Source organism: Humulus lupulus, chromosome 1 (assembly GCF_963169125.1).
Source record: "Humulus lupulus chromosome 1, drHumLupu1.1, whole genome shotgun sequence".
Classification (NCBI taxonomy): domain Eukaryota; kingdom Viridiplantae; phylum Streptophyta; class Magnoliopsida; order Rosales; family Cannabaceae; genus Humulus; species Humulus lupulus.
This window is the reverse complement of record NC_084793.1, coordinates 122,544,687-122,555,985: the sequence shown is the minus strand read 5'-3', so window position 1 is coordinate 122,555,985 and position 11,299 is coordinate 122,544,687. Positions and strand designations below refer to the sequence as shown.

General features: G+C 38.4%; 1 protein-coding gene across 1 annotated transcript; it reads left to right on the top strand.

The window, feature by feature from the left end:
* The first annotated feature begins 9,298 nt into the window (after positions 1 to 9,298).
* On the top strand, positions 9,299 to 10,696 carry LOC133821148 (uncharacterized). The gene is made up of 3 exons (XM_062253623.1): positions 9,299 to 9,670; positions 9,788 to 9,880; positions 10,049 to 10,696. The coding sequence occupies exons 1-3, from the start codon at positions 9,299 to 9,301 to the stop codon at positions 10,694 to 10,696; spliced, it is 1,113 nt and encodes a 370-aa protein (XP_062109607.1).
* The last annotated feature ends 603 nt before the right edge of the window (positions 10,697 to 11,299 follow it).

The window sequence follows — 11,299 nt, the reverse complement described above, 5'->3', positions numbered from 1 at the left end:
GGATTAACGGGACGGAAACTAGGGATGGTAGAAACAACAACATGTTCAAGAAGCGTGCGGTCCTTTTGTGGACGGTGAACAATTTTCCAGCTCGAAGTAGTTTGTCTAGATGGAGTGGTCAGGGTTACAAGGCTTGTCCTACATGCAACGAAGACACATCCTCTATCTGAGTGATTGGTAAGACATCTTATGTTGTTCATAAACAATCCTTGGCCAGTAATCATCGGTGGAGAAAGGATACTCAATTCGACGAAAAAGTTGAGAGAAGACATCCTCCAAGAAAGTTTACTTGTCAAGATATCTTAGATCAAGTTAATGCCCTACCACCTCAAGTACCGGGGAAACATGAGAGGTTTGGAGGTTTGAAACGAAAAAGAGGTGCAAGGATAGTAACTGGAGGAAAAAAAAAGCATCTTTTATGAACTTGACTACTGAAGTACGAACGAGTTAAAACACAACATAGATGTTTTGCCCTCTCAACCTTCGGCCCAGCCATATATGTATCAATGATCGATGTCTCTGTACCCTCAGGCTTATCATCCTCATATGAGCGAACCTTCGTTCCAACCCCCGCCTCCTCATATGAGTGGGTCGTTGTCTCAACCTCCGCCCTATCCGTATCCATACATGTATGGACCTGGAGGATCATCGTTACCTCCACAGTATCCATGGACGATGCCTCTGCACACACCACAGGCACCAGAAGGAGTCAAGGCGGAGGACACCGGGGGTTGAGATGTTTTATATATTATTTTATTAAACAATAACTTTTAATTAAAAAATTATTGTATGGATATTTAATTTGGATAATATTGTATTATTGGATTATTTTTTGAATAAATTATTAATTTTAGTATTATTATTTTTGTGCATATTTAATAATGATATTATAAACTAAAAAATATTAACAATATTTTATTTTTATATATATAAAAGTATTAGGGGCAACTTTTGTCACCCCTAATAATATATATGTCGCCGCTAATATTATATTATTAGGGGCGACTGTTTTTTATCGTAGGTGAAATATGTTCTGGGAATCACAATTATTAGGAGTGACATTTAACTTATTAGGGGAGAAATTGTCACTGCTAATACTAATTATTAGGGGCGACTATTTTGTCGCCGCTAATAATCCACATTAGCGTCGAAATATTAGCAGTGATACGTCAGTGATGACTTCGGGTATTATTAGGGGCGACATCTGTTGCCCCTAAAGAGCCTTTTGTTGTAGTGGGTTGTACGAAAAAAATTGAAAGGTAAGAGATGACGAATATGTTGTTGGATTCTTCGTCGACCATAACAATGGTAACTAGTTGGATTCTTCGTTGTCGCTCTATGCACACTTTCTCCGATGACTAAAGAAGAAAAAAGTCACGAATGATTTTGTAACTATGGGAGGAAAAGTGTACGCCCTAAATATCCACGGGTTATTAACGAGCTGGAAAAGGGCATAATTCTATCAGCCGCGTGGAAGCCACCTACCCGGAGCTGCTGTTACAAGTCTCTACCTCTCTAGCTCGAGATAGCCAAAGGTTTAGTGAGATTACTAAGGCATCGGATCAGCAGCGTGGACACCACGAGCTGAAACTACATCAAGCTCGGGGTACGAGCTTGAGTTGACACCTCCGACGCTTTATAAAGTCAACCACGCAATGTAAACGTGCGTATACCAGACATCACGTGTCTACTCCATTCCTGAATTCTCGGACAAGCAGCATAAACGTGCGTGTTCAGACACCCCACGACTGGTTTGGGCCATGCGGCCCATTATCCCCCTTACCTATTGATTAGACCACACTTCATTGTCAGGTTTTAGGAATTAATCATGAATGTCGCAGAAGTGACATGATGGGTAAGAAGGTCACGGGATGACCTCCTTTGCCAACACCCAGGTGTCCTCTCCCTATAAATATGGAGACCCTGGGAGTTGCAAAGGGTTGACTTCTAATTTGTAAAGAAATACCCTGTAAGGAATATCAGAGATATATCAATAATATTGGCTGGTGGACTAGAATGATTTTAACCTTTGAACCACCTAAAAAAGTATTCGAGTTATAATCTTCCTTTGAGATCATTCATCTATTACGGTTCATCACTTAGCACTAATCCCTCTCCTTATTCATATAATTATCTGTTGCCGAAGAACCGCGTCAACAAAAAGAATATGGAGGAGATTGTGAGAAAAGTGTTTACAAAATAATTAAAAGTAAGAAAAAGTTTTTCTCAAAATTTTTAAAATTTTAATTAAAGTTTAAAATAAAAAACACAAATATAGTTACCAAACGAAGTTTCTCATTTTATTTTTAGATTTTTATTTAAATAAATAGAAGACTATTTTTTAATAGTTATCGAACAACACCAACTTTTTCATACTTTTGAATTTAAAAAAAAAAATCCCTTGTTTATCGGACATGCACAATATTTTACTATTCCACTTTTTATCGAATCGACGCCGGTGGGATTGTTGTCTTTTCTCTGGTCATTGGAGAAAGCGTGCACATATCAGAAAATGAGAACTCTAACGAATGAGTTGCTTCTTCTTCCTTCTTCTACCTCACACTTTGATATCTTCATCCATTTAACTCTTCCTCATCGAATGTCGTCATTTGCTTCGAGTTTGTTGCTGTTCACCATTGATTTAGTCATCGACGACTATTTGTCAGCCGAAATTTATGGTGATTGTGTAGATTTCGACAATATCATTCATATTTTTTCTTCATTATTTTTAAACAAAGAAAAAGATAGAGGTTATCAAACAGCCTTTCACTTTTAAAAATTAAAAAACAAAAATAAAAAAGTTACTTTTATTTTTATATATAAAAAAACAAAAACAAAAAACTTAACCGAACAACCCGTAAGAGCACTCCTAGCAAATGATCTACTCTATCATTTAAAATACCTCACCAAAACACTACTTTGTTTTATTTTACCTTTAACTTTTACATATTACCATATATCAGTTTCTGTAAATTTTCTATACATTATTTAAATATTATATTTTTAATATTTTTTTAGCTACCAATAAATTGATTATATTTTATAGTACTTATAATATATACTTATATATTTTCTTTAACTATTAATATTACAAAAGTATAAATAATTTATATATTATATAAAAAGTATAAATAATTTATATATTATATATAAAGTATATGTAATTGGGTATCAAATAAAATAACAGTAAAAAATTTATTTGAAAGAATTTATTTTTAAAATCTGTTTTGGCCTTCGGAAAATGAGAACCAATATCTCCTATTTGATCCCTATTAAACTTTTTCAACTGATGTTTCAGCCGCAACATTTTAAATAACAGAGCCTTTAAACTAGTCCCCTGAGAAAACTTACTCCAGCTGTCAATAACCACAGCTTTGAAACTACTATGGTCAGCCCAGAAATTATAGAACCTGAAGAGTTTGACACCCAGAAACTCCTTTGTCTGAATAAAGATAGTGCAAGAACAGTGGTCCGAAATTGTTTCCCAATTGAACACTGTTGTGGAAGTAGGAAATAAATCCTGCCATTTCTCATTAGCAAAAGCATGATCAATTTTTGAATAAATTCGAGCCTGGCCTTCTTGATTATTCGTCCAAGTATAAAATGAACCTGTTTGTTTTAGCACATCAAGCTGAGAATTATTTAACCATTGAGAAGAATCAACTAGCTCAGCCTTGGAAACAGGTTTTCCTCCGTCCCTTTCATTAGCTTTAAACACTGCATTAAAATCTCCCAACATTATCCAACCATCAGCTGCACTCATAGGTAATTTATGCCATAGGTTCTTCCTTTCCTCCAACGTGTTGCGCCCATAGACAAACGTAACACAAAAAGGGAATTTCAATCCAGCCATTCGAACTTGACAGTGAACAAACTGACTATTTTCTTCAATCACAGTAACCTTAACAAAGACCCTCCTCCAAATTATTAAGATTCTTCCTTCAGTAATCGAACTAGAGTAGTACTCCCAGTTCAAAAACCTATTAGCCATCATCTCAGTGATTTTTGACCCCCTCATTTTAGTTTCCAAAAGAGCACCCACTCCAATTTTATTCTTACTACAAATATTCAAAACTTCAACCTGCTTTTTTGCCATTCAGACCCCTTAAGTTCCAGCTCAGAATATTACAATTATCCATGAGATGAGCCAGGATCTTTTAAACCTCCTTTCCCTCTCTCTACCTGAACTTGCAGAACCACAAACTAACTAGTCTGAGGCCTCCCTGATTCAGCTAGGCCTAAGTTATCCCTCTGCTATTTCCTATCTACTTTCCCCTGCCTATAAACCACCTTCTTAGGAGATTGCCAGACTGTGTGAGACCCACTCTGGCCCTTCTCATCTGGCGAAACCTCAGCATTATGTTGAATCTTACCAGCAGCCATTTCCTCATTACTGGAACTCTTTTTTACAGAAGAAATCCCAGCAGGGATCACAACATCTTCCTTATCCTTATCTTTCCCTGTCAAAGCAGACATAACAGTAGCATCCTTACCCTTGTCACTCCCTGTCATATCAGAGCCCTTTGAAAGAGAGTCCCTCAGTATCCCCTGGACTTTAAGTTCCTTACGACAGTCAGCCATAGAGTGGCCATATCCAGCACAAGTTTTGCACTTCACAGGTAACCATTCATAATCAACCCCTTGTTCAACTAACTGACCATGCTCGTTCAAAAACTGTATTGTCCTAGGCGGGTTATCATTAATTTCCATCTCCACCATAACCCTAGCAAACTGAACTCTAGATCGTTCTCGAGTAAACTTGTCCACCATGATCAGCTTACCTAAAGTACTAGCAAGAGCACTAAGACATTTGCTTCCCCAATATTGGAGACCAAGATCTTGTAGTCGGATCCAAAGGGGGACTGACCGTATCATTCGAAACGCACTCAGATCTGAAGACCAGGGTCGAATAATCACTGGTTTCCTATCAAAGTGTAGAATTCCAGTTTCCAAAACCTGATCCCTAGTGGCTTCATCATTAAATTTAACCATTGTCAGACCCATTGTCATCCTAGCTATTTGTGAAATCCCTAAATGACCCCAAACCCTTTTGATAAACCCTTCAAACAAAACCATGGGTGGGTTTGCTCCAAGCACCATGCAAATAACAGCAGAGCTCCAATTAGCCGACTGGCTCATGACTTCCTCAACATCCATTTGGGCAATTTTCATACCATCCTTAAACAACGGTTCAATATACTCAAGCTTTTGGTCAGAAAATGAGAGGTTACCCGAATTGAAATTCTTCCAATGGGTCTGGGCTGAAGCTTGGAAATCATCGGCATCCATGGAGTCCACCCAGCTAGGAGATGACTTCCTCGCACTCACGTTAGCTCCAATCATATTAGGAGCAGCTTCCGTCATATTCGTCTCTTCAGCAACATAGGGCAAATCAGCCTCCTGCTGTCAAGACAGCAGCTGAAGTGTACAGCAGGCAAGAACATATGTATTATAGCTTTTTGACTCAGAGAAGTAAGATAGATTGGATAAGAAAGGGAGACTCGAATACAGCCAATTTCCATGCTTACTTGAAGAAATGAAGAGCTGAAAACAAGATAGCTTCGTTTATTAATGAGCAGGGCAGGTTGGTAGATAATTTTTCTGAGGTGGTTTCTCATTTTTTGAACCACTTCAGGAGTATTATGGGAAGAACTAGTTCAGTTATGAAGAAGATTAATACTCATTGTGTAGAGCTGGGTCCCAAACTGAATGTTGACCAGCAACTTTCCTTGTTAAAGCCGTTTTCTCATCAAGAAATTAGAGCAGCTTTATTCAGTATTCCTAGCATTAAATCCCCAGGTCCTGATGGCTTTGGTTTAGGATTTTTCAAAGTTATGTGGCAGGAGTTTGGGAATGAAGTTTGTAAAGCTATTAGTCATTTTTTTGATACAGGGAAAATCCCTGAGGAGTTCCTTGACACCACTTTATCTCTGTAACGCCCCAACTCCAGGGACCGCTACAGTGCACATTGTAAACAGTGCTAAACTCGCTAATCGAGTCGTTTGGCCATAAACGTGTAACTAAGCATGATTAGCGGTTTATGGGTTAAAAACTTTGGTTAAGATATAACGTTTCACTAGAACGTTTAATGTATACATTGGGATTCCAAAAATATAATTTCAGAGTCTATTACAAGAAAGTGTTTACAACAGGCCGTTCTAAGCGGCAAAACAGGGTTCAGCCCTAGTTCCACTTTCAAACCTCGCCCAAGTATTGGTCGAGCAACTGCATATGTACACTTCATCACCTAAGCTCTCCAACTCAAGGATGGTCTAGCTTCCTTTTTCCTTTACCTGCACCACAAAGCACCCGTGAGCCGAAGCCCAGCAAGAAAACTCATATGCTCATAAACAGTCATATCATGATACCAAATCATATCTGGCATGCCTAGCATTCATAGCTCTTTTCAGCATGCAAATGAATTCAAATAGATGCTGGGGTATCCAGGACAAGAAGTCCTGGCCTTCTGATTGGAGGACTATCAATTCAATCCTAATCAGATGAGTGTCGTAACACTAGAGGTTCCGATAAACCATGCTGAGTGACCAACAAGCAAGTCACTAGGGGCCTCAGTGCCCAAGCCATGCATATGATGATCAAAATGATCATACAGAGCTCATAGCCCTGATCAGACGAGTGAATATCACTTGAGGTTCTAGTAAACCATACTGAGTGACTGACAACCAAGTCACTAGGGGCCCAGTGCCCATTTCTCGCAATGGCTCTACATGGCTAGCCATTGGCTAGATAAATGCTTGTTTATATTCATCGAACTTGAGGTCGGTCCTGCATTAATGCTCTTTGAGTCATTCAATGCAGAGGGTCGATTAGGTCCAATCGACATAGCTTGCACTACACACTAGGGTTGTCATGACTAGTGAGTTAGCGCAATGTGACCAGTGCCCAGTACTACTGCCGAACCTGACTAGTGAGTCACGGCTTCACAGTTGATACTAACACCTTTGCCAATACTGACTAGTGAGTCAGCCCTGTGTGACTAGTGCCCAGTACCACTGCCGAACCTGACTAGTGAGTCACAGCTTCACAGTTGATACTAGCACCTTTGCCAAATCTGACTAATTAGTCAGTACCATGCACAAGTAAGCAATGCTATCAATGTGTATCATATGCCAATTATCCAAGAACAGGGCATTCAGCATGCTTACTAAACAGTTGCTAGAATAATTATGATCATGCATAAACACAGAGACACAAGCTCTGACCAATCTCATATTCATCATTCATGGCATGCCCTAATCACATGTTTCTCGTGCATCACATGCATCACACTTAACCATCCAGCATGCCTCAGTAATAATCATATGCAAATGGGCAAGAGTTCCAGGCACTCATTATGCTATCAATGTTTACATTTAAACAACCAACATGCATCCATAATAGTCATGCATGTCACATATACACAGGGTGCAGTTTTCTTACCTTGGGTTCGAGCGAGAATTAATAAAAGAAACGACATTTGAGAACGATCAGCTTTTAGTCCTTTAGCGGTCACCTAGTCATAACCAAACATATAGGATACCATTAATAAAAATGACCAACATAGGTCCTCAAACCAATATATAGCCTCCGGGACACCAATCCTCACTTAACCGGGTACTAGGATCAACCCCGAGGCCTATGGCAAGCATCCCTAAGTCAAAAACCCCATTTTGGCCAAATCTGCCTTGATGGGCCACGGCTCACCATAGCCGTGCCGCGGCTCATCCCCCTGACAGAGGCATAATTGCCTCAGAAACACACTTAGGCCGCGGCACGCCATAGCCAGGCCGTGGCACATTACCCTGATCAGCCCAAAAACCAGCAACGCACCAGCAAACTCCCCTGCGTTTTTCCCTTGGAACCAGCCCTTCAAACCAACCCAAAACACCAATCTAACACCCATTTCAACCCCTAAACATCATCAACATCTCACCCTCATCAAAACCCAAGTTTCCAAACTCAAGAACTCCCATTAATTCACAACTAACACATCAAAAACCTCAATTGAAAACTTAATAGAAAAACAGGGTATACCATGAAACTCATGGCTGGAACTTACCTCAAACTTGATTTTGAATCCCCTTCCATGGCTGAATCAAGTTCCTAAGCTCCCACCTTTAATCTCCTAGTTTAACTCCTCAATTTGGCCTCTCAAAATTCAAAGGAAAGTGAAGGGTGGAGCATGTACGAGAGAGAAGAAAATGATGGGGATAAGACTCTGTTTCTATTCTGTTTCCACAGCTTTCTAAACCCCAAAGCTGATATAAATCCTTAAGGTCAAAAGACCATAATGCCCCTAGGCCAATTTAAAGCTTCTAAACACTCCCAAGGGTAAATTCGTCATTTCCAACCAATACCGTTAATTATAATTAACGCTCTCCAATTCCCGCTATTCTCAATATTCTCAAATGCCAACAAATCATACCCCATTACCCTTTAATTCCCAGTAATGTTCTAATCATTAATTTCACCCCGAGACTCACCCCGAGCCCCGAACTTAAACCCGTTATGACTAGACCGAACACTTACATCACATGATCGTCTCATGTCGATTAGCTCGAACCAATCCACCTTATAATGTGGCTATATTAATTAATCACAACCATGCACCCAATATATACAATTACGCCCACAGTGGCCAAATTACCAAATTACCCTCATAATTAACATATGAGCCCATATGCATGCATTCACCATCATATAATAATATAATTCACGTAAACATGCATATAATCATTAAATACTATAATAAAATCAATTATGGCCCTCCCGGCCTCCTAATCAAGGTCCTAAACCTTATTAGGAAATTTGGGGCATTACAATCTCTGGTTCCCAAGTGTGAGTATTCTTCAAGGGCTAGTGACTATAGACCGATTGCATGCTGCTCTACCATTTATAAGTGTATATCCAAGCTAATTTGTTCTCGATTAGCTAAGGTTCTGCCTGTTTTGGTTCAATCTAATCAGGGTGCGTTTGTAAAAGGCAGATCAATAGCTCACAATATAGATTTTTCAAGACCTTATTAAGAAATATAGGAGATCAGCTACCTCCCCAAGGTGTGCTATCAAAATAGATATTAGCAAAGCTTATGACACTGTCGACTGGTGGTTTATTGGTGACCTATTATCTGAGTTGTGTTTCCCTGAGAAATTTATCAAATGGATAATGACCTGCCTGACTAACACCTCCTACTTATTACTTATGAATGGCAGGGTTCAAGGAAAATTTAAGGGTGAAAAGGGGCTTAGGCAAGGGGATCCTTTGCCCCCCCCCCCCCCCCCTTTTATTTGTTTTAATCATGGAATATCTAACTCGGAGGCTCCAATTGGCTACTCGTGACTCATCTTTTAGACACCACCCGATGTGTAAAAGCTTGAATTTACTTAATCTATGTTTTGCAGATGATTTACTCTTGTTCTGCAAAGGCACTATGGCTTCGGTTCAAGTGTTGAAGAAAGCTCTTGAGGAGTTCAGTTCTGTTTCTGGGCTGGCAATAAATACCAGCAAGTCTCATGTGTATTTTGGAGGGGTTCCAGTCGAGGACAGGAAGAGGCTGGCTACTGAGTTGCAGCTGACCGAAGGCTCTTTTCCACTTAAATACCTTGGGGCTCCTATGAGGCTAACAAAATGGAAGCATGAAGATTGTGACATCGTTATTCAAAAGTTTAGAGTGTGAATTCATAGCTGGGCAAGTAGGCACCTATCTTTTGCTGGTAGAATTCAGCTTATTCACTCAGTACTGTTTGGTCTTAGAAATTATTGGATGGGGATATTTACTCTTACGCAGAGCATTATTAAGGAGATTGAGAAATTATGTCGAAGCTTTCTTTGGGGAGTTAATGGGAACAGAAGTAAAATTCATTTAGCTTCTTGGAATAAGGTCTGTCTCCCAAAAGTTTATGGTGGTCTTGGATTTAAGAATGGATTAGCTTGGAATAAAGCAATATTAGCTAAGTACATTTGGCCCATCACTGAGAAGCCGGACTTGCTGTGGGTTAAGTAGATAAATGCAGTTTATTTAAAAGGGAATGCATTCTGGTCATATCAGATTCCACAAGACACAAGCTGGTATTGGAGAAAGCTCTGTAAACTCAGAGATATCTACAGCTATGGAGAGATTAAGGCTGCTGGTCATGCTGGGAAGTTTCACTCTTCTCAGCTGTATAACAACTCCCTTTGCCAGCAGCAAGTTGGCTATCACAAAGTTGTCTGGTGCAGGCTGTCATTGCCTAAACATCGGTTTGTGTTGTGGCAAACTGTTAATGCTTATCTTTTAACTTGTGATAACTTGGTCCGGTTCAAAGTGATGCTTGATTCTCAGCTGTGTCCAGTTTGTGGGGTGGTTAATGAGTCCCTTGGCCACTTGTTTTTTGATTGCTATCTGTCTAGGCAAGTTCTCATATTAATTTTTAGCTGGCTGGGGTTTCAAGCTTGGCCAATTGACTTTCCTAGTTGGCTGGTTTGGCTAGCTAACAGGCGGTCTGGTGTGATAGCAGACATCATATTCTCGGTGCTAGCAGCTGTGGTGTATGGAATTTGGAGGAACCGAAATCAGTGTGTTTTTTACAGTTGTTCTTGGACAGCAAACAGCATAGCTACTGATATAAAAGGCAGGATGAAGTATAGGTTTTTCATTGTAAATAATAGGAAACTCTCAGCCCTTGAGCAGAGGTTTTTAGATAGATTAACCATGTAATTTTTGTTTTTGGGTTTGACTGTTTCTTTTAGCTTGCGTTGGAGGGTTTCCCTTTTGGTTTTGGTTGTAAGTTTTGACTGGTTTGTTCATTGTTTGATTTGCTAGTAGATTAATGAAGTATCATTCTTCTTGATAAAAAAAAAGAATTTATTTTTAAGATGCTTTATACAAGAGAATATATCTCTACTATATAAAAAGTGTGTAGATAACATAATTTTTTAGTTTTAATTTTTTTTTGTTAACTTTAACCGAATATTACAAATATTTAACCGAATATACATTTAAAAGTTATTGAAGATAGATATTTATTAGTTATATTAATATAAATTCAAATATTATATAATTTTATTATTATAATAATATTTAATACAAAACTAGATATTTAATAATTATATTAATATAAATTCAAACATTATAAAATATAATTATTATAATAATATATAATACATAATCTTAATTTTATTAAAAAATTTATAAAGAAAACATATTTTTTATAACTTAATGTAACTTAACTAAATATATATTTATATTAAATAATAACAAACATTATAAATACATTATATATAAATATCGTATATATACAAATAATATAATTGTGTAACT